This window comes from Merops nubicus, unplaced genomic scaffold (genome assembly GCF_000691845.1).
Source record: "Merops nubicus isolate BGI_N331 unplaced genomic scaffold, ASM69184v1 scaffold7410, whole genome shotgun sequence".
NCBI classification, from domain to species: domain Eukaryota; kingdom Metazoa; phylum Chordata; class Aves; order Coraciiformes; family Meropidae; genus Merops; species Merops nubicus.
In genome coordinates, this window is record NW_008583469.1 from 1 (window position 1) to 23475 (window position 23475).

The following is a 23475-nucleotide window of genomic DNA, read 5'->3' on the forward strand; positions in this document are numbered from 1 at the left end:
ATTCAGTACCTCAGCCTTCTCATCCTTAGTAACAAAGTTCCCCCTCACATCCGATAAAAGGATGCTCCCTGGTCCTTTTTTTGTTGTTAATATATTTGTAAAAACACTACTTATTGTCCTTTGCAGTGGTGGCCAGGCTGTGTTCCAGCAGAGCTTTTGGGGGCAACGTTTTTCTACACGACCTAACTAATTGCCTGTACTATCCCCGAGCATCCTGCCCCCTCTTCCAAAGGTTGTAGCCTCTCCTCTTCTTCCCAAGTTCTAGCAAATGCTTCTTGTTCAGCCACAACGGTTGTTTTCCCCACAAGCTTGGCTTACAGCACATGGGGACAGCCTGCTCCTGTGCCCCTAAGAGAATCTCCTTGAAAAAGGTCCAGCCTTCCAGGACCCCTCTGCTCCTTGTTCTTCCAAACAAGTAACCATGTTGTGTTTGGAACCAGCTACAATAGTTCAGTATAACAGCTCTAACAGAAGTAATGTAACCATGTTCTGAAGCATTTCTTAAATCATTAGTAGTACCTGAGCAGCATCAATCTTCTTAGCAATTGCCTGCTTAGAGTTTGTCATGGCCTCCAATTTGCGGGCTGCATTCTCCACTTTTGCAGTGAGCAAATCCAGACCTTGTGACACCTGCTGAGCTTTCTGCATAGCCATGGGTGTACCACCCTGTCCTCTGCCCAAGACAAAAAGAGCATCACAGATTCAGCTCATGATTGAACAAAGTTCTTTTCAAATGAAGAGATAACAAAAACTGTTTATAAGCATTCCAATCATTCCAAGAGATACAATTTTTATTCAGATTTTTTCCCCCTGGGAGAGGAAAAAGAAAAAAAAAGAAAACTGAGGAGAGCAACAACAGCAAGAAAATTTACAACTAAAAGCATATCCTCCCCTTTCCAGATTTCAACATAAAGCTCATTCTCCTGAGGATGCCAAAAGTGTCAAAAAGTAACACCATCTGAGGATACAGTTCCATTAAAGTACCCAGAGCGACGCCTGTTAGCCCCTCATTTACAGGTTGCTCCAAGTTGGTCAGAACCTGTAGGAGTTCTATTTCCCCATATGTGAGGTCAGCAAGTCTGTAAGCAAAAATGAGATGCCTCAGTTGCTTCAGTCATGTTGCCAAAGAAAACTGAAGGTTCCAGGCTACTGGTAAGGCTTCTTAAAATGTTGAAAAGGATGCTAGCAGTACAAATTTACAGAAAACAACTTGCCATACTACCAGAGTTTGTTCAAATACTTAGGAGTTAAAACTGAATAGAGAAATTAATTCAAACACATACTTCAGAACATTATTTTTGCATAAGAAACTCATACTCCATTCCAAAATAACCTGACTACTGGGAAGTCTTTTTAGTTTGATAAACTTAACATGCTCAAAAGACCAGAGTAAGTGGTAGGATGACAAGCATGCTGCTGAGATGCTAAGGTGTATCTACAGAGTCAGACCATAGTCTCAGGATAAATCTCTTCATACTTTATTTCTCACAGGCTGAGCTGAAGTTACTTACACATTAAACCAGCACATATCAACTAATTTGTTAGTAAATCTTAGCCTTGCCTCTTCCTCCAAAAATTTCACACAATACAAAGCTGACATCAGCCACTGCTTTACAAAGAAATTAATAGTTCAGCCTAATCTATAACACCCCATGCAAAAACTGCTACAAAGAACCTCTTACGTTCTCTGAGGTCAATCAGCTGAAGTAAAACTAAAACCAGCTTCTCATTCACTACTGCTGCTATAGCTAATATATATCATTTTAATGACAATATAACCAGTTATTTCTGAATTTTGTCCTTTTTTAGCCTTTATATAGCAAACTATGAACTCTTCATGGTACCAAGTTATAAAACTATTCCAAGCTTGTCTGCATATTGCAACACTTGAGAACCTGTCAGTCTATAGATTTAAAGTGACAGCAGAGAATTCTCTCTTAAGGTAATTCAAAACACAGTTGTCCAAATTATTTAATCTGTTCACTTCCTGAACTTTACTAGGGCCTTAAGTCAGAAGCAGCACTATTTTACCCAAAAGCTTTTTCTTTTTTCAGACTAAAACCCCTTAATTTTTATCGCATTTTCTGACAACCTGAAAGACACATGAACACATAAGAGAAAACATTACAACACAAAACCATTATCCTTATCCATGGATCCGAATGGATGGCAGTAAAGAGTTTTCTGGGGTTTCCAGGTGTGGTATTTTGGGGAGTTTGAGAAGGAGTGTTAAAATAAGAAAACCAGTGTTAGAGCACTCTGAGACCTTAATGATTTACTACATTGATAAGCAGTTGAAAAATATACTAGGTTCAAACTACACAGAACATTCACTTCTTACATCACTGTCTTCATGCTTTCACAAAAGAATGTCATACTTCCTGCTTTCTAGCTAAAGAATAAAAGGCCATAGTACCTAACCTTCAAAAAACAATTGATTTAAAAAGACTCATCTGCTGCCTAAAAAGAAAACCCCTTAAATTCAATAACCAGTTTCTAATAGGGAGGCAGAAAACTGATAAAGGACTCTGGTTAAATAGGACCATGCAAAAAATGCACATGAAGTTCAGCAGAATTTATCAGTGACTGATCAACAACTACTGCGTGTGGTCTAATATCCCAGTGAACACCTAAAAACTAGAATATTCATGTATCCTATTAACCATTGAGGTGTATCCTCTTTGCAGAGGAGACAACAGTAGAGTTTAATATTTCATTTCTGCCTAATCTGGAGGAACACTGTTTGACATTAAACTCTGAATTATCTACCTGAGCAGTTTTATTCATGTCATATAATTAAGATTTCACATATTAAAACATATTGTTCTTATCTGAAGAGACTGAAGCAAAACAGACGAAACACAGCTACTGCCCTGCTCTCCTACAGGTTAGGAAGTGACAACTTCACGTTTAGAAAAACTGTTTTAAATAGTACTGGAAAGCTGTCCATTAAAAGTGATAGATTTACCTAGCTCGGAGGTCAGCCAGTTGATCAGTCATCTGGCCCAGTGTTTTGCATGTTCCCAGAATCTCCCTGCGTTCCTTGCCTGCACACAGTTCTCCTGCTTTTCCAGCTTCATCAAGGATCTGCCTTATTGCCTGCTCACCAGCGTCCCCTAAGATGCAGAGTCAGTTAGTAAAACAAACCAGACATTCCTTGACACCTGTGAGTAAACTGCTAGTCTCATATCCCACCACATTAACTGCATTAGCTTCAGCCATGAAAATCAAAAACTTGCTTTACCAAAAACTATGAGATAAACACCAAATGTGGCAGTTACAATGGGACAGTATTTCTGAAACAATATAGTATAACCTCAGTGTGTAGCACATACCATTTAATTGTATTTCAAGTAATTTAATAGTTTTGTTATCATAGCCTAATTTCTGTGAATACTTAATTTATAGAATCTGAAATGCAGCCTGAGAAGGTAAAGAGCAACATACTAAGGTTCATGTAGCCTTAACTTCGGCTAGTGGCAAGTCTGACTTGACTTTGGCTAAAGGAGATGCAAGAACAACATTCCTTTTACTTGCAGCATACACTTGTACCATAAGTAACACACTCAGTAAAATCTGATTTGCACTAAGTTCCAAAATTATCTTTGCATTTGTTCTTTGCTACTGAATTTTTAACAATTTATTTCTTTAATTGTCAGTGTGAATGACAAAGCTTTGAAAAGAACTTTGAGGTTTCTGGAATTGACTGTGGTGAGGCTAATGAGGTCATAAGTAGTGTAATCAGCAGCTCCACAGATAACAACAATCCACTTCCAACTTTTACAACTGTACTATTTTGGCTTCGATTTCAGAAGAAATCTTTCAGATAAGATCTTTCAAAGTCCAAATGAAAGTCAAGTTTTATTTGCTTTAAAGATGCATCCACAGGAAAAACCTTTATTCAAAGGTGTTTATAGTTATAGTATTTATGGCAGATTTTCATGTTAAAAATTTCCTGTCAAGACTGAAAGAAAAATATTCAAGAGATTGCTAGATAAATCTAAAGTTATACAAATTTGAGACCATAGTAAGAGGTATTCCAAGTACTGGCAATCACTGCAGTTAAATACCTCCCAATGCAATTTATGGGTGTTTGGTTTTACTAGTGGAATGCAAAGAAAAACCATGTATGTCACACAGACTGCATTACTTAGACAACTGAAAAGAAGCAAAGCTTTCCAGGTTATTAGGCACAACTTGTTCAATCTTTATTATCTAGAGAAAGGAATAAATAGGGGCTTCTTCAGAACCATCTACTAGGTATTGGTTATTAATGCTTAAAGGCAATTTTGTCTTACACAACAAAATTATTCAGACCTTTAAAAATCAAAATACTTTGTGCTGTTATTTTTAAATTTTACCTGGAGGTGCATTTGGATCTCTCAGCCAACCTTTTGCCTGATTCATCTTTGAATCTATTAAGGCTAAAGCTCTTTTCATGGCTTCAGTGTCCTTTACAAAAGAGAAACCACCAAAATGATTCTCAAAAAAGTTAAAACACAAATAGTCAACACAGCCAAAGCAGACAGCATAATTTACTTACAGAAACACATCCATATAAGCAGCTCAAAATCCATTTTCAAACTAGCAGGTCATAATCACTTCTTTCCAATTAAGACAGACATTTTTATTTCACTCAAAATGCAGAAAATACACATGCAATTTTAGTAATTTTTCTATTCCTTTTTTCACTAGTGTTTTAATTTCTGAAGTCTGAGTTCTAATAAGCACACATCTTGGAGTTAATTTCCTTTTTTTTTCCTTAATGTACATCAGGGCACATAGAAAAGCTGTAACAATTAGATTAGAGTTAACCTTTCAAAACCAGAAAATGGACAGTGAATTTTACTACTTCAGTGTAAGAGGCTAGAATCAGCATTTTTCACCTGCTTTGCTGCTTAAAGTGAAACAGCTGGTGTTTGCAGAAAAACAGACTGCCAGCTAATTCCTGGAATTTTCAAATATGGAATTTAATGTCTCAGGAGACAAACACATGTAGTCACACGTGATCATTTTAAAGTCAGAACTCCTCTGCCAGGAACGTCATAGAAGCTGCTTCTTTGACTATTATGCTGCTATTATCCAACACCTCTGACTACAGAAGAAAACAATTCAGTTCTCATTCCTCTGCATACTCTGTAATAGTTCACATGTCATCTCTCCACTAGAGGCCAGAAGTTTTCCATCTTACACAAATGGGAAAAGTGAAAAGTCTAACAACTACCTTAAGTAGAAAGTTGGGGAAAAAGCCAAAATAGCTTTTTACCACACATGTTGTGGAAATAATTTGAAATGCATCTAATATCCCATGATTAGTATACAAATGATGAAAAGAAGCCTGGCTCTTGTGTTATTAACTGCATTGTACAGTCCATGTCCCACAAACTCTCATGTGGAGAAGTCTACTAGCATTAACTATCATTAATTGATACAGTGTATGATATCCTGACAACACAAAACAACTGCCACATTTTTGTGGAGTTGTTTGTTCTGTATGCTTAGTCACAAAGACACATCACCATAAAGATTCTGGCGTTTTTATTCAGGCACGTTGGTCTGCCAGCTCCTCATTAGGTGCTATAATATAGTTCAGCAACCAACTTTCTAAAAGGTCCTGTGACACTGCTGAATATTTTTAAGGGCTCTTGAATCACAGCCTCAGGGAAAGCATCGAGATCAGAATCATTTCCATCTGGATGACTGGTTCTCAAACCTAGAAACTGAGTCTCAGAGATGAGGTCAGGACTTCATGAAGGGTAGGATATGAGTACCTTCTTTGAAAAGTTATCTTCTTTATAGCTTGACGATTGTGCATCTAATACATGTTAAGAGCCAAGCAAATAATCACTGAAGTATTCAAACGTACATAAAACGGCTTACTGGCTATGAAAGTAGCTGTTGCAGTTTTCTGTTGGTTTATATACAGGCTGAAGGTACTTTAGTTTGTAAAATATGGTCTACTGCAGGCCTGACTATCCAGAAATCATTTGAAACAATGAACTAAATGAGTTTTTTAAAAGGCAACAGATGTTGCTTAGTGTGTTGGGACAATAGGTGTGGAATGGCTGAAAAAAGGAGTGTTGGGAAAACTGTCTTTGCCCCTCCCTTCTTACTAACACAGGCTTTTGTTTTGCCTCAGCTGCCTGCAGAGTTGTAGTTTCAGCAAAATTATATAGAAGCCTCTGAATCTAAAATCTTCTATCAGAGGACAAAATCAAGGGTATTTTATACTCAGAGTTTTTTAATTGCTAGCACTACTCAAGCAGTAACAGGATCCATCTTTCCTATCCTATGAAGGCTAGACCAACTGTATTGCTCTGCAGTGTGCATCTTCATGTCCTATGTGGCTCTGCACTTGTTTCCAAAATATTGTCCCATTTTTCTATTTAAAACAAAATCTGGTGAAATCCTCGTGTAGCAGTTCAAGTGTTCCAGGACAACTGCTCTTAAAGTAAAGATTTCACAGCTTTAACTGCCAGAGCAAGGAATCCCTCTCAGCTCTGGTCTGATAAGGAGTTTCACTGCAATGAGACAAGTAATTTTTAATTAAGAAATTACAACACATCCTTAACTAGGTTTGTTGGTACTGCACTTTTGCTTCAGTGACAGATGTGTCTAGTGTCAGATACCTGGCAAGCAACAAAGGCATGGCAATCCTGAAGTGTCTGGACTTATCCACCAATTCAGGCTATTAAGCAGGCAGACAGAAGTAGAAATACTCAGTTTAAACAAACAAAGACTTGTTCACATTCTTACTGCTTGGAAATGTCTTGACATTCCTGATTTCTAGGGCTGTTTAAATGCCTTGTCCCTTCCTAAACAGCTACATATGTTTAACATTTTACTCTCTGGGATTTGCTGACAGAACATAAATTGCAAGCCAAGAAAGAAGAAAGCCTACAGATACCCTGCAAAGAAGTTTCCGAGTAGTTTTATCAGCAAAAAAGGTTTACTTCCCTCCACTTCCCACAGTTCCCCCTCTTGGCAAAAGGAATTTCATTAATAAAAGCAGTGTTATTACCTTTTTAGAAGAGACAAACAACTTAAGTTACATCAGGTTAAACAACTAGGGCAATGTTGTCTGAAAGGAAAAATGCGAGTTGACATTTTGCAAATCAGTTTCTGAAGCAAATGACCATTTACTTGAGATATGTTTATCCATCACTTCTGCCACAACCAAGAACTTTGAGATTACTCATGGAGCAGTTGATACCAGCACTGCTTTGAAAAGGAGAAAAATAAATCCTACACAATCCCTTACTGGATATAAAACACAACCTCTGACTCAATAAAGTGGTCTGGTCTAGTGATATCTGCATTTCATTACCAAAGAAGGCAATGTTGAAGGAAGTGGGCAAAGCCAGTCTTTTGGCAGAATAGATAGCTTAGTCACCACCCAGGGTTCAATCCTGTAAGATACTAGATACTTCTCAGCTTCCTACAACTTTTAAATCCCTCCATTTCTGTGGAAATAGAAGATGCTTGAATTGAGTATTACTTCAAGCTTATTTTACTATAAACACTAGTAACATACACAAGAAAGCTAAAATACTCTGTAAAATGAGAAGTTCAAGAAAAAAGGCTACAGAGCTATGAGTGGACAAAATTAACAGATTCTCCTCCCACTCCCAAGATTTTGTCAGATCAAGATTTGATCAGTATTTAAATTCTAAATCAGAATGCTGTTAAAAAATTTAATGTTGGTGCAAGCAGAGATTTTTGAAATCCTATAACAGTAATGTACATTTCAGAGTCCAGAAGGACAAATAGTTTACAAAAAAAGACTACAACTGTGGCTCCATACACTTGTTCATTCTCTACTACCTCTAGGCAGATTTTGTGATACTTAGATGTATAGAGTTCAAGACAGAATAATAACTATAAACTCCAATATCAACAATAGCATGTACGACAAGTAAAACTTCAAGGCCATGCATCCCCAAACAAATCTTACTTGGCTTCATAAAAGCATGTAGAAAATACCTTTCCCTGGACTGCCAGGCACAAAATGCATGCAACAATAATCTCGAGTAGAAGTAAAGAGTTCCTAAGTCTTCCTCCCATAAAAATAAATCAACTGTTAGATATAGATGCAAATACAGGACAGGTCTGTAACAGATGGCCATGAGCAAACTAGCTCCTGCTTCATCCCACTGCACTTTTCAACTCATTCCTTTTCATAACTGCTTGGTTCACATCCAGTGCTACAGTTCCATACTGTCAGTGCACTTTAACTCGAAACCAGCATACAGTTAAGAAGTTCTTAACTCAGAACAGAATGATACTTTGGTTTTACTAGTCCACAAAGAATATGCATTACACATAATGACCAGTATTTGGAAATGCTACTAATACATGAACGATTTTCTTAACAAAATCCTTTCTTAATCTGCCTTGCTACCAAGAGGAGTAAAAATTTCCTAGGGCTAGACTGTCAACCTTTTGCAACAGTCATTTTTCACCAGAAAACTTTCCAAATTCATTGTGTAAAATAAAACTATTTTTATTTCATAAAAATACAGGAATTCTTAAATCCAAAAATAAAACAGAATTGAAAAAATGCACATCCAAAGCTGAAGTTGTCGACCTAGATCTGAACAACACAAACTGTTTGAACTGAAGGAAGGCTGCTGGTGAAATACTATGGAATGGACAAAATTCCTGATTTAATAAAGCTTTCTGGGCATGCAGGAACTTGATCCTGCACAACTAGACACTTTATTTGTAGCTACAGAGAGTAGTAACATAAATTAAGACAAAAGCATTCAGCAAGAATGTGCTCTAAAATCTTGGGCTAACTCAAATCAGACTCAGAAAGACAGTTTTAATGCAGTTCAGCTTGCAATTACCATTCTCTTAGTGACAGCCAATTCTACATATAGCTGGACAGAACTAGTAAGATCCTTTTAAAACTTCCATGTGTACATATGTAAGTATGGTGTCACAGCTGGCACACAAAAAAAGTTGCACAGCAGAGTCTGCACACAGCACAAAATCCCACATGCATGCTTTTTTTGGTTTTAGTACAAGGTAGAGGTGTGGGGTGTGGAAGAAAGCTTACCTTCTAAAGGTGAGAGAAGGGTAAGAAACAGGAGAACAAAAACAAAGATGCATAAAGTAGTCAAAATAAGGAAGTGATTGTGACAAAACTCAAAAGGCAAACTAAGGGTCAAGTGCAGAACTATGTAGGTCAAAGTGATTTTAATGCCTAGATTACAACAGTGTTAGATTTTCTGCAAGATTTCATTTCTTATGAAGTTTGGCTTCAGGTTTCAATATTTTCTTTAAATATATTTACCATGAATTGTTGCTCATAGCAGTAATGGTTAAAAAAAAAAAGCCCTTCAGTTTGGATCAAGGTACTGAAAGGTGGTGGTAATTTCAGTTACACTGCTGAATTTATGTGTAAGCCCACAACACCACTTCTGCAATTCTGTCTCAGACCCGTGTTATGGTCTGCTAGAGATTTCAGTATCTTCAGTGAGCATTGCTTAAGAGCACCACTTAAATCCAGTAAGTGGCTGCAGTCACTTACACAGATGAGCACTGAGTTGTACGGAATCGATACTGATACTGTCCACACACCAGCTTCACAGACATCATACATGTCCAGAAAGGCTGCTCAGTCTAACACATATTTCTGAGACAAGGCAAACACATGAAATGTACTCCCATGTTCAGACTAAAAATGGGCAAAAAGGAGAAGTGTTCAGGTAGGGATCAAAAAACATTGATTAAAGTTTCTCAGCTTCAGCCTTTTGTATGAGGAACTTTTTCTACCTAACTTTCCTCTGTCAAATATGATTATGTAGGGTAGCTAAGCTAAATTTTGAAAGATCCATCAGTATAATAATGTCTGAAGATTTTCTTTGACCTTGAAAAGATTACACAATGTGATTACATAGTGTTACAAAATTGATGCACAAATACATATTTCAACAGTCTCAAAACTAGAAGTGTACACAGTAAATAAAAGTGAAACCTCAGTATACAAACGTAGGTGTGGAGCAGTGAAACAAACCTTGCTCGCCCAGGCATCTTCATCCCAGGAAGTGAGCTGTAAGACACGGATTATTTCATTTATCTCAGCACTCATTTTCTCCACTGTGAAATTGCGGTTTTTCAGGGCCTCTTCTATTCCCTGGCTCTTAGAATTTTTTGTGGTTACGAAAATCTTCATCGCTGTGAAAACAACATATATTAGAAAAAGGCACATGCAAGACAGGATCAGTGCTGAAGATGAACCTCTACTGCATTTATACAAAAGTAGTGCATTTGCATACACCATTTTATCTCAAAAAGACTGTAGTTTTAACACAAGAAGCACAGTTATTTGCCATGAACACAGAAACAAATGTCAGGGCTGTTCTGAACAAACGTAAGACATTGCAACTCCAGTTCAAAACAGATAGCAATTTAGAGTGATGTTAAAAATTAACACTGAAAGTACCTGAAATCAGTACTGGCAATAGCTCCTTCACGGTATTCATTGAGTTTACCAGCATAACCCTATGCTCCTGATGAGTTAATTCCTAGTCTCTCATCAATCATTTTGGCCATCTTTGTCATTCCTATAGATTAAAGCAATTGAGCATAGTCATAAATAAAGAAATGTATATTGTCTCATTTGCAACAGTCGAGCTTCCTAAATAAGAACAAAGCATAATGAGTTATGACAACTACACTGAAGTTGAAAATTTAATTCTTATATTAACAGATGTTACATAAGGCACATTCCAGATGCTTCAGAGAAGCCACTGATTCAAAACCTAGCCACTATGCAAAGCAGAATGGATTCCTCAAAATTCTTCTACAGCAATAAAGTAGGAAAATACCTGAAACAACTGCTTTAGGACATGAAGTCACTTCATGAACTCTGGAAACTAGTTTACAGGTTTGGTTTTGGTTGTTTATTTTTGTGGGTTGGGTTGGGTTGGTTTTGGTTTGGTTTGGTTTTTTTTTGGGGGGGAGGGGTTTAGAGCGGGAGTGGTGGGGGTGTGTTTGTTTGGGTTGTTTTAATTGGTTTGTATTTTCTCCTCTCCTGCTAAATTTTTACTGAAGCCTTAAGTGTGAATGACAGAAAAAGGAAACATGAGGGGTTTGTTTGCCCTGAGGTTTTACCAGAATTCAAGAAATAAATCTATTTATACTTCACTTTTGCTAGGGTATTTCAGTGCTCTACAACTACAGAAAAAATTAAGGTTATTTTACAGTAAGTCTATTTTCAATAGGTAAGACTTGTGATGTTTATCACAGAGCACTTGTGGAAACTTCATATGCAGCTTCATAAAAATTCAAGCTGATTTAAACAGGTGCTGCTGTGGTTCTATCCTCTCTCCCTGCCCCCCAAAACAGAGTACATTGGAAAAAACTGTATGCTCTTTAGCTAAATGACTTTTCTGCTGATTAACACCTTACGTATTTTAATAACAAAAAAGTCAAATGAGCTTTAATAACAAGACTGAAAAGTAGTAGAATACCCACTCTGACAGTATAGAGGCCTAAGCTGTGCAGAGCCACCTTTACTTATGTTCTCCTTTCTGCTTCCAACATAAAACCTATAAGCACTTTGTTAATTTTAGGTGTACATGCTCATATTCCTTTTTTTTATATACTGCTCACATTAAGTTCAGACACCCACTGATATGCTGAAGGGAACACAAGGACTACAGGCATTAAATGTTTGTAGGCATAGAAACACAGAATCATTTAGGTTGGAAAAGACCTTTAGGATCGAGTCCAGCTGCTAATCCAGCACAGCCAAGTCTGGGATTTAGGGAAGATTATTTGCAATAAAGGTACAAGCCTGCATCTAAGATATGAAGGCACTTTCCCAACACCTATTACCCTCTACTATACACATGTAATGGTGAATTACGCCTGTAAGGTTCAATGAAAAGTCCCAAATGCTTGTGACTGAGCCAAATAAAGTAAACTGAATTTTGGGGAAACTTCCATTTTAAAGTCACGTAAGACAACAACCACAAAAAAACCTGAAATTCTATATAAAGGACAAGTTCCATGTAAAGAGAAGAAAGCACGAACTGGATAGATTCCTGCTTTCTTTATATAAGTGTTTTTTAGTTCAGTGTAACTTGAATTCCAACATCTTCCTACATTACCACCACAACATCTACATTTTATAGAATGCTTTTGTTAAATACCTAAAGTACTTTATGCTTGCTGTAACTACAGCATTTGGAGCAGTAGCTGACAGATTAATGGTAGGTATCCTCCACATAAACCGAGTGCTTCATTTACCAGTCACTTATTTCCACCAGTCAAAGTGTGAGTTAACATAGCAAAGGTAGCAAGTAGGAAGAGAGCATCAAATAATGAACAAAAAAAAATTCTGTAACAGCTGGGGCTTGTGTATTATACTGCAAGACAGCTATTTCTGCAACCTCATTAAGCTGCTAATATATGACATGGAGCTTACACCACTCCAAGAAATTCCTTCGAGTCTAACCATCTCAGTTACTACATTTTATCAGCTTAAGAGATGTTATAGCTGCAAGTGCTTAATTAAACAGCTTCTTCTTTCTTTTATTTTGTATTTACTAATGTATGCTTACTTCCCTCATATAATGTAGTATAGGAGAGCTACAGCACATAGCACCTCTGTAGTACACAATTTACCAACATCTTGACACTTCTACTTTCGTGAGAACATGAGTCAGGAAACAGTCATCATTCACCCTCTAGTTAAAAACTGTTTCTAACAGATGCTTTCAAAGCAACTGCTTTGTCGCTCTCCAAACATTCGAAACTTGGATGAGAAGGTGCTGGGGGGAAAAGAAGGTAGTGGAAAAGACTATACTTAGTGTGTTTACGATAGGCTGGAGCAAGTCAAACCTGGCCCTAGATTCTTTGTGTATGTCACCAAATCCTCCATAGTCTCTACTACTTCCGCCACAGTCAGATATTCCAATATTCCTTTGCAGACTCGGATGATTTTACGGACCTAAAAAAGGAACATTCCATCACTTATTAGATGAAGCCAAGTTACACTTGAATTAGAAATGCAAGCCTATTAGACTAGAATAGGTATAGCATTTGCTCACAGGACACATGGGTAATCACAAAGGTCTGGGATACTGATTAAATTACCCACAACGCCATTATCCAGGAGTGTTGTATTGACAAAGACAATATTTAATCAGCATTCCACTGCTCAGGAATGCAAAAATCCTACTTCCAGTATTTCATTTTGTATGATAAATGAAACATGGAGAAAATAGGCTACAAGCAAGTGTGTTTAAGTATGCCAGCATGCATTAAGTTTTTCATTGCATTTTCATCAACAAAAAAATTCACTTAAATCACAAAGCAAAACTACATAAAAAGCAGACTCCAAGTTTTCAGAGGAAATATTATTCACCATTCAGCTTTACATATGGATAAAGCATTATCCAGCATTCCAGTAGGAAAGACAGAACCAACATCTAAGCTTTCCAGAAAAATCTGCTAAGACTGTACTTTCTTTACCTCTGGACATCTGCCTCAGCTTAACGTTTTCAGTTCATACTTGATTCCAAAACCATTCTCTGTCTCTGTCCTCCTGAACCACATTATTTCTGACAACACCACATGCAACTCATACTGAAGAATGAGTTCAGATTTAATTTGTAACAACCACATGCAGTGTTCCATCCCTAGAAGAGATCATGATTTCCTCTAAAACTCATTTCAGTTGTGTCCCAGTGTTAGTTTATCTTGAAATACAGTAGGATAGAGAAATGCTAACTTTTCTATTTTTGGTAAGTCAGTCATTCCAGACTAGTATTTTTATTTTGGTTAACATGCAGCTGTCAGACTAGTTCAATGAAGCATCAAATTCACAGAAGTTAACTCATTTCCCAAACACTGGAAGCAGGGAGATTAAAAACTATTAACTTCCTTGCAATTCTGTCCTATAACACTTCATAGTATTTATTTAAAAAACACTTAAAATAATGAGTAATCACAAGTGCCACCAAGAAAAACCACAGCATTCTCATTTCAGAGGAATGTGCTAACGGTACCATAAGCTGATTAAATGGGACAAGGATACCATGTTAGACTACTCAAAACAGCAGGAAGAGTAACACATTTTCACAGATGAACAGATAGTTGCATAGGTAAAATTTAGGGTTAACATCAGCATTTCTAACAATGAGCTTCATTTCCTTATAGTAGCATGGCATTAGCAATTTAGAAAAAAGCAAGAGTCCACGTTCCCAAAAAGAAGGTCATAAGAATAAGAAAGATTTGTTATAAAAACATTTAAAAGGCAGGTTTTGAGTGACTTACATCTGAAAATTTCCTTGCAACTCTGGCTTTTTTGTTCATCTGAGGATGGACAAACAGCACCTCCATGCCACTTTTGGGCTTGTGCAGTAGCCAAAATTTAGCAACTGTTGGATCTATCAGAACATATGTTCTGGCTGACCAGCCAGACAACCCAAATTTGTACATCTTCCATGCCCCAAGGCCAATAAAATTGTCATAGCTAATAAGTCAGACAGGTATGGGAAGTAGCCTAGGGCTTTTAAGTGAAGGGATACAGAGAATGTAAGGATCAGTAACAACTATGAAGAGAATACAGAAAAATTTCAGGAAAATGTCAAGCAGGGTTGATGGGATCTGTCCTTTTTAAGGAATAATCATAGACAACACTTCCAACATTACGCCATACAAAGATGGTCTTAAAAGAGAGTAACATGCCTAAGCTCCTTCTGACAAGGAGGAATGCAAAATATGCTTCCAATCAAGCTAAAACTATCAAAGCCACATTCATCTACTCAATAGTTTAGATTAGCTAATTCAGTCAGGTGAATATTTGAATTGATAATACATTGGTGTAGATATCTATATAATTCATGTTGTGATTCCTACCTCTGCTTCATCAAATGTCAGAAGCAAGTCTGACGTTCCAGACAGGATGCCTCTTGACCCATCAATGAGATAGTCACGAGCTGGTACTGAATAAGGATCTGCTTGCAGCATCTGGGCTGCCCGAACAAGTTTCGTGCAGGCATTCTCCACTCTGTGGAAAGTCAAACAAAGCTAGATGGTTAGTCTGTATCTACCTGACAGCAGACTTGAGAAAACGCTGGGTTTATTTAACTTTATTACTTAAAGCACTGCAAGCAGACTGATCATTTTACACCTTTACTGTTTAAAAAGCAAGAGCATTTATTGTATATATTTTAACAAGAAAGTGACCAGCAACTGTACAACAAAGCTTTTCAGAAGTTATGCAATCTTCCAGTGTAGGGAGTGCTTGAAGTACCCCATGTACAGCAGTCAATACAGTGTCATTAAGGACAGGTTCCAACATGGCAAAATACTTGTCATTCTTAGTAACTGTTTCGTCCCATGCACTTGTCATTATTCTGGAGTTCAAAAAGTTATTGCTAACATTTGTCAGCCTTGTATTTGCACTGTCATTCATGAAGCAATTTCTAATATTAAATACCTATCTATTTAGACAAGAGAACATAGTGTTAAGAAAACTAAGACACTGCGCCCTGCTTGTTAAAGCTGTAATCCAGAGCTTCAGAGCATCAACACTCACCAGACACAGCATTTTAAATAACCACAATATTAACAAGGTATGAATTTCAAATGCAGCTTGCAATTCTAGACTCAAAAACAGAAAAGAGGTTTTGCAAGATATTGCAGTATATAATTACAGTAACACAGAAGGTATTACAATAAGCTCTGAAATTAGGTCCCTTCAAGCCATTTAACACTTCTTTAAAATATCAAGAACTGCAACAGTGAAAAGCTTTTGATTTTCTCTTGTAATTATTTCATGACAGCTTAGAGAAATACAAAATTCAGACTTCACTTCTGTGTTAGCTCTGCACTGTGACCTTCCTCCATTCTCTCCTGCTGCTTTGACAGACATGAGTAGTCTAATATACAGGCTGTATGCGAGTGCCATGTGTTCATTCAAGGTACACAAGGTTCCAGTGAATAGTAAACTCTTTTATTAGAGTAATACTACCTCTTATTACAACTTCTTCATTCTTGTCATATGGCTCACTTTCACTGACTACTTGGACACACTCTTCTACTGCAATTTCTGTTAAGTACTATTGTAAAGTTATGCAGTTATCTCCTTTTCTCCCCCATGTTTCTTGTTAATACAAATGGCAGTATTTAAGGGTTATATCTAAATTTAACTATACTATAAGTAAGACACTCATTGCAAGAAAGCTTTTTTCAGAAAGTAAAACTTTCAGCTAACAACTCCCTCGAGTAGATTGAATTGTGCCAGCTGACCTTATCATAACCCACTCTTTAGTGAGACATCTGCTCAGTGCATTGAGCAGTGGTAAGTCATAACTGAGTAAGAAAACACAGAGGTACTTCAAGGCAGAGCATGGGAATGGCCTTCTCATTGCTATGCAACATACTCAGTCATATTATCCAAGTCAACCGGCTTCACTGAATTAGATTTCTGCACTTGCTTCCCAAAGACATTCATTCCAACTCTGCTAAGAAAGGGATGAAACAAATAACCTATTCAGCCAGCTCAGAGCTATAGGCTCAGAAATATTTCATTTCCTACAGTTTAACATCACGGTCATCTGTTTAATACTAGTAATTATCTCAAGGCTGGCTTTTTCATTTGTAAAGAAAGGAATTAACATAAATGTGTATTACCCCAAATGTCACCATAATGCACAAAAATAAAGTTTCTAAAGTTTTTTTCCTTACAGTTTCTGGAGTTGAGCATCTGAAAGGTAAACTTACATTTTACTTACATAATGTCTATTTTGTTTAAACTTGCCAATGAATCGGAAAGACTTCAAGAGTGTGCACTATGTACCAAAAAATGGAGCAGTATACAAAAAAACAGACACTGTTCATCCCCTGCAAATCATCCATGCTAGGAAACAAAAGATTAGAATCTGGGGGAAACAGTAAATCAACAACTTCAATTTGAAAAATAAAAAACCAAACCAAAAAACAGTAAAAATATTCACTGAAATGAACCACTTAAACTATTGCAAGAACTAAACATTCAAAAGTTTTGAACAGAAGTTGACTGCTACGGTGAATTTTCTAATCCTCATATTATATCACACCCTAAGGGACCCCAGCTATATTAAAAAGAAGTATATTTAATTTTGAGTCATGATTACGATAAAGCTGCTAACAAGAGCCATATTCTTTGTGGTGAAGACACAGGTCATGGTATTTCCAACCACACTACTTTTAGTAGTCGACCAGCTTCCTTCCTGTTAGTGTGTTTCTTATGAAATGTGAAGGGAAAACAATACCTTATGCTAAACTATCGTTTTAGGTTTTAGGACTGACCTCTTTTTCCCAGAGATGTCTGCCTATGAATGCCAGACAATGCCTTTGGTGTTTGAATAACGCTTGTTTCAATTTCTAATAACTTAAGGTGTAGTCACTTTACTCACTAAAGTTTAGATTACTCACAGTTCTAGAAATAAGTTAAAAAGCAAATATTTTACATATGAACATTAAGATCTTAATACAGTTACCAGTAATGCAACTCCAGCTTAGCTACCAAGATAATGTTAATATAGAATAGCATTACTGCTTGATTTCTTAAATTAGTGCACATGCAAGTTAAACACAGACAAATTTTTATTCTCAGTGTAAACAAATCAGGTGTCACCCTATTCTTTTTCTAGAGAATACAGCTTTTTCCTTCTTTGCAAGATATGTATAACAAGTAATATGAGCATTGCAAAACATCTGATGTAAATTATATACATTATTCATATTCCCTGGTGATTAAGACAATAGTCAATAGTTCCAGTGTGTTTCATGTCAGCAGCAAGCAAAGGGATACATGATAGCTTCTCAACAGCCAACAAATTATTTTGTTGCAGTCACACTCCTACTGAAATACTTTACAGATTACCACCATATATATTCATTATGAACCCTCAATGCCATTCTCAGGCAAGTCAAAACCCAAGTTTTTTAAAAGAATAAACATATCTTCTCCTTCACCCTCCAAAACTGGTTCTCTCCAGACTGGTGGTCCTTTTCAGTGGAGAAAATGTGCACAGGGAATGCGATGCTAACTCACAAACACCCCACTCCTTTACCCCCACCATCCACGTGCCAGTACAGGTTCTGCTAGAGCACTGCCTTAAAGACAAACACCAATTCCTGAACTAACACTTGAGAGACAAATCCCCCTGTTCTCAGGAAAGAAAAAAGAACCTAACCCTTATCTGTTTCACTTCCTGCATCCAAATCCTGCCCTTTAATGCAGGAAAAGGTAAGATTCCCTTCATGGCTCACCCGTGACTGTCACTTCTCCGTATAGTACAAGTATCCATGACAATACACTCCACAGTGTTAATAAGGAGCCATTAACTTGAACTAGTTCTTTTGTGTATGTAAACTCCAGACTAACAAAACCAAAAAAAAAAAAAAAAACACCAAAACAGATGCAACAGATAATTCATAAAGGCTATTAAACATTCCTACCTCACGGTATTGCATCTCAGATACTCTTCCTCAGACTCCCCTGGAGAGTTTCTCAAGCAGTAGCATCACCTTGACTGACATACTGGGTGGTCTCAAGTGAGAGACTGTACTTCACTAGTAATTCAGTTTTTTCAGCCTTCAACTCTTAAGCTAGTATCACCTGGTCCTAGGCATTTTTATCATTATTAATTTTGTCAACTTACAATGCAACAAACTACTTTTTCACTAACAATTTTTTTCTTTAAAGATATCTGCTCTTCATTTTACCATTTTCTTACTTGCCTCAATGCGCTCTTGTTTTGGCAGCCTGTTTTGTGTTTGAGGATACAGTAGAATATTTAGTCATTCAGTACATATTGGACAAAGCCAATAGAGAGGTCACTACATTCAGTAGGTTGTAGGGCGAAGTCCCTGGAGCAGAAGTTCAGCCATCGGCACTGAGAAGTTCGGCAATGCCACAACCAGAAGTGATGTCTGATTTTTAAGACCTTTTATGAGTTTTACGGCAGCAAAAAGAAAAAGTTAGTTGTCCTTGACACCAAGCCATAGAATTAGGAGTGTCACTCACTGCTCGTCAGATCTTTTAGGTTTACAGTCAGTTATATCACACATCAGCTGCCTATACTGACAAATCCACACTTTTCAACCAATTAAATCAACAGAAAAGATAAAGAACACCATGTTATCTTTGAAACTGTTAGGCAAAACCACTACAGCACACATTTAAGTAACATTGTTACACTCTTTTTTTTTTTTTAAAGGAAGAAATACCCTAGATATGTAACTGCATATAGAGAATGTAATAGGAAAAGTCACTGCCAGCTGAAAGGTCACTCCTGATAAAGGACAGCTGATGAGCTATTCAAACATAAAAGCATTTTCTAATCTGTACAGCAGAAATTAGTAACAACGATGTAGCATTGCAACAGATTTCCTGTACCTACAATAGAAGATTTACAGTAAAATGAGTTTACTTGATAAATGCTGGTGGCATATCCCTTTTCAAGATCTGGTCTTCCGTTGTCTGCACAGTCTCTTTTCCAACCTGCAGAAGAAAGAAGTCATACTTCAGATTCACAGTTTCACTGAAAAGCCTAGATGAAAACAAACAGCAAAATAGGAACAAAAAAATGGATTTGTAGTAATGATAATTCCTGTCGCTAGGTTTGCTGTTGGTATGTCTGGTTTTGAAACCACTGTATACTGTGGTTAGCCTAATGCTTTGGAAATCATACATTTTTTCCTGCCAACATTTTTACTAAAGTAGCTGTGGGGGGACACTTTTCCCCCTTTTCCCACTCCCTGTAAAAACAATACTATTTGTTTGCTGCACTCAGTTGTAAAACCTTAATCACTGTGAACTCTGCAGTCTTCCCTCTCTCCTAATCCCTGTAAGTCAGAAATCAAGTTCAAAGTTAAAAAAAATTACCCCCATTTTGCTATTCAAGCTAGTCTATTACAAAAACAGTTAATTACTGAGAATACACTCTACATCCACATTCACACCATCCTTTAGGCAAAAATAATTATGCAGAAGCTAATAAAGAAAGAGATAGAGTAAGATCTGGAGTTTTCTATACACTACCTCTTGTGCACAATACAATAGAAGCCTTTATAATTGGTAGCTGGCTCTCCAAACTGTGAGATCACCAACTTGACAAAATATTTCCAGCTCCTTTGTTCACTGTATTTTCCAGCTGAATAAGCTATTCAGAAAGGCATCACAAAGCAGAAGGTCTTTAGCCCAGACACTAGTTTGTGTTAAGAGCTGCCAAGGCTGCTTAAGCTAGACAAGATAGCCCTGAAAATCCCTGATCAGCTGGTGTTTAAAGATTTGCTGGTTTTGACAGAAGTTGTAGTGTGTCAGTATGCACAGCACTTGCCATTTTTAATACTGTACAGTCTTCCAGAAGCACCACTTCCTTGCAAACTTATGCTGCTTGCCAAAAACTGTCTCCCTCATCTGGTCCTTTTCAGAGGGACTTTACAGAAGTACATTGGCTCTACTATTTTATTTCACTCAAAACAGTCAGCCTAACCTACATTTATCTTTTTAAGTCTATTAGCACTGGATGGACTCAGAAGTAGTCAAATAGATATTTATAAAGTAATGAAGGGAAGAACAGGGAGGTTAAAGGTCTTCAGATTTTATTATAGGTTTCTGCATGTTATGTTTGCTGTAGGCTCACTAACAGCCATGCTCCCTCCTAGTACACAACACTGCAGGAGTGAAACGCTGAAGTTAAACCCCCAGCCCTGAACGAGGGTTGGCATATGAATGATGTCCACAACAAGGCAAGAAATTGCTTGGTTTTCCCCAAGGCTCTGGCCAGCCTTGGGTTGGAACTGATTAAGAGATCACTGCCAGGTGCCCCCACCTTCCACACTAACTTGGAGGCAGGGCAAGAAGAGCCTATGAGAGTTGACTCTGCTTGCAGTGCAGGTGGGAGGCTTGTCTATACAGTGCATGTGCTGTGTGAGGATTGTGGTTGTTGGGAAGGTTCCCTGACTTTGCATAACAATTGGAGTTCCCAGGGCAGTGGGGAGAAAGGTATCTCTTTGGGTAACTTCTACATCAAGGGACTCCTCATCTGGTTGGTTCCATGTCCCACAGCATGGTTCATTGGCCAGCTCCCTCCGTTCTTCACATCCTTCGTGGTGAGTGAATGCATTGACTTGTTCCTCCCTCCAGCTGTCCAGCACTTTGGATCTTTGGTGTACAATAGGGTACCAGAGGAAGGACTGTGGCTGTTGGTTTGCCTGTTAATAACAATACCTTTCTGTACTGGGCAAGTGGTCAGCAGAAGAAGTGGTGCATTGACTCCTGGCCTTCATGGCAATGCCTCAGCAGCACAATTGTACATGTATCTCATGCCCTGTTCCTTGGGATAGGCTTACACAGCCCTCCAGAGTATGCCTATGCCTTCTTCTGATTATTTCCATTGCATTCATGAAACACAGCCTTTTTCTTCCCCCCACTTGTTTATGTACACATACATGATAAAGTTGCTCTCTACATCTGTAGCCAAGGTATAGAGATGGCATGTAAAGAACATACTCTGCATTCTATTTAATAGGCAAAGGCTCAAAACATGAAACCACATATGACTAAAAACACACTAATCCAAAAAGTTTTGTGAGGCTTCCTTTTTAAGCTTTGCTGCTACAGTGATTTTGTTTTTGTTTCCTTTTTTTTTTTATGATATCCAGTTTCTTCAGTTCAGACTGAATTTTTACATCATGTAAGAAATTGTGTTACACTGTCATGTGTCCAAAAGAGTAGAGACTGACTCAACTTGGCTTTCACCATACTCCAAAACAAAGTGGATGGAGATACGCACCCCACTCCACCCCCCCTTCAGACACAGTATTTACACATACCCTGTTTTAGACAGCCAGCTCGTTGAGCTTCATGCTAGTACAGAACAATTATCTGTGTAATGTGTAACTTGTATTTTATTTCTGTCCAACAATATGCATGTGGAAAAAAACAGGATTCTTCCTGGGGTTTCAGATATCCTTACCTCCTAGGATAATATTTCCCTAACTAGGAAGCAAGAGCCTCCATGGAACAGAAGCTTCTGCTTTTCAGTAATACTTAAGTGGCTGTTACTCTTGGTTCCAAAGAAACTGTACTGGTTAGCACAGTGAAGACAGTAACTTTTGGAACACTGTACCTGCTCAGAGCAGCACAGACTAAGGGAAGCTCTGAAACAAAACCTCCCAACACAACTTCATAGTTACTTCTACCCACATTCATTTCCATACTCTTCAGGAGATTAGAAACAGAGTTGTTCAACAGATACAAAGAATGAGCTACTTCCCTGCTTGTTTCCTGCTACTCAACAACAGGAAACAAGAGGCACATAATCTATAAATGGAAATAGGACACACAAGTCAAAGGGTATATTGTGGCCACTGAAAAGCCTTCTAGGAACGCAGCAGGAACATCCAGGAGATGGAGATTTCCTGCTGCTTTTGGCTTTTCATCTTGCTTGTAGGTCTTATGCACTCTTATGTGCCACTGATGAGCAGATTTTAAGCTTTCTGCTGGGAAGTATTTTCTCCATGGAAAAGCAAGAGGAAAACTTGCTGATCAGGTTGAGGCTTTTCCTTACAACCAGATTCACAGGTTTTTAAGTCTTCTTCTGCTGCAGGTAAGACAACACATAAGCACCCCACAAGGTTCTTTTCCTGTCTTCTTAGCCTGCTGGATATAGCAAAGAACAGTTCAATGAGAAGGGGAAGTAGTTTCAATTCTCTGCCAACTCTCTACGAGTTTGTTTAAACAAAGACACCACAAACACCAAGTAATATCTAGTTTCTTAGCTTCTAGAGGTTTGAAAAGAAACTGCGTGTATCATATAGAATAAAACAAGTATTTTAATATGAGAGTCCAAAGTTTGTTTGGGGATGTATTTATTTGTTGTTTGGGGTTTTTTTTTTAAACATATTCTTCTGATTACTTATACTGGCAATACCAATTTTACAACTTGCAAAGTGCTGCAAGTTCAATTTTCCTTGCAGCTTATAGGATTTCCCCAGTTCAAAAAGGAAGACAATCTCAGAAGAACAAGTTGTCTCAATGTTCCAGAAGCTAATTAAAACATCTGTAATTTTACCAAACCGCCCTGAAAATTTTCCCACATCATCATCCAGCAAACACACACAGACCTGGCTGTAACACTAAAAAAGCCCCTGGTTTCTCCTAAGAAATAAGCAAAACTCTTACTGTAGCTTAACATATCAAAGTAGCAACCAAAGTGATCCTGTCTGTACACTGTAAAAGCAACTTCACCATAAGGCATCTCCCATTAAAATCCCATTGCTGGTTTATGCATTCTTCCATGTTTTGCAAGCTTCCAGGACAAATAGTGACACAACAATGGGAACATTAAATCCCACATCAAAAAACTGTTACACATCACTACCGTTCTGTGAAGCTCTCTGCAACATCTTCCTCAATTTCTTTACTAATGATGCAAAAATACGCCTGAAGAAATGAAC

At 37.6% G+C, this 23475-nt stretch overlaps 1 protein-coding gene across 1 annotated transcript; it reads right to left on the reverse strand.

The window, feature by feature from the left end:
• Nucleotides 1-519: 519 nt before the first annotated feature.
• On the reverse strand, nucleotides 520-19562 carry LOC103773401 (vinculin-like; the record flags this gene model as incomplete). Its single annotated transcript, XM_008940770.1, is given in 9 exon segments — nucleotides 520-673; nucleotides 2969-3116; nucleotides 4362-4452; nucleotides 10022-10182; nucleotides 10451-10533; nucleotides 10535-10571; nucleotides 12856-12964; nucleotides 14878-15028; nucleotides 19443-19562. Coding segments are annotated over 9 exon segments (1054 nt in total), but the record flags the coding sequence as incomplete, so codon positions are not given.
• Nucleotides 19563-23475: the final 3913 nt, after the last annotated feature.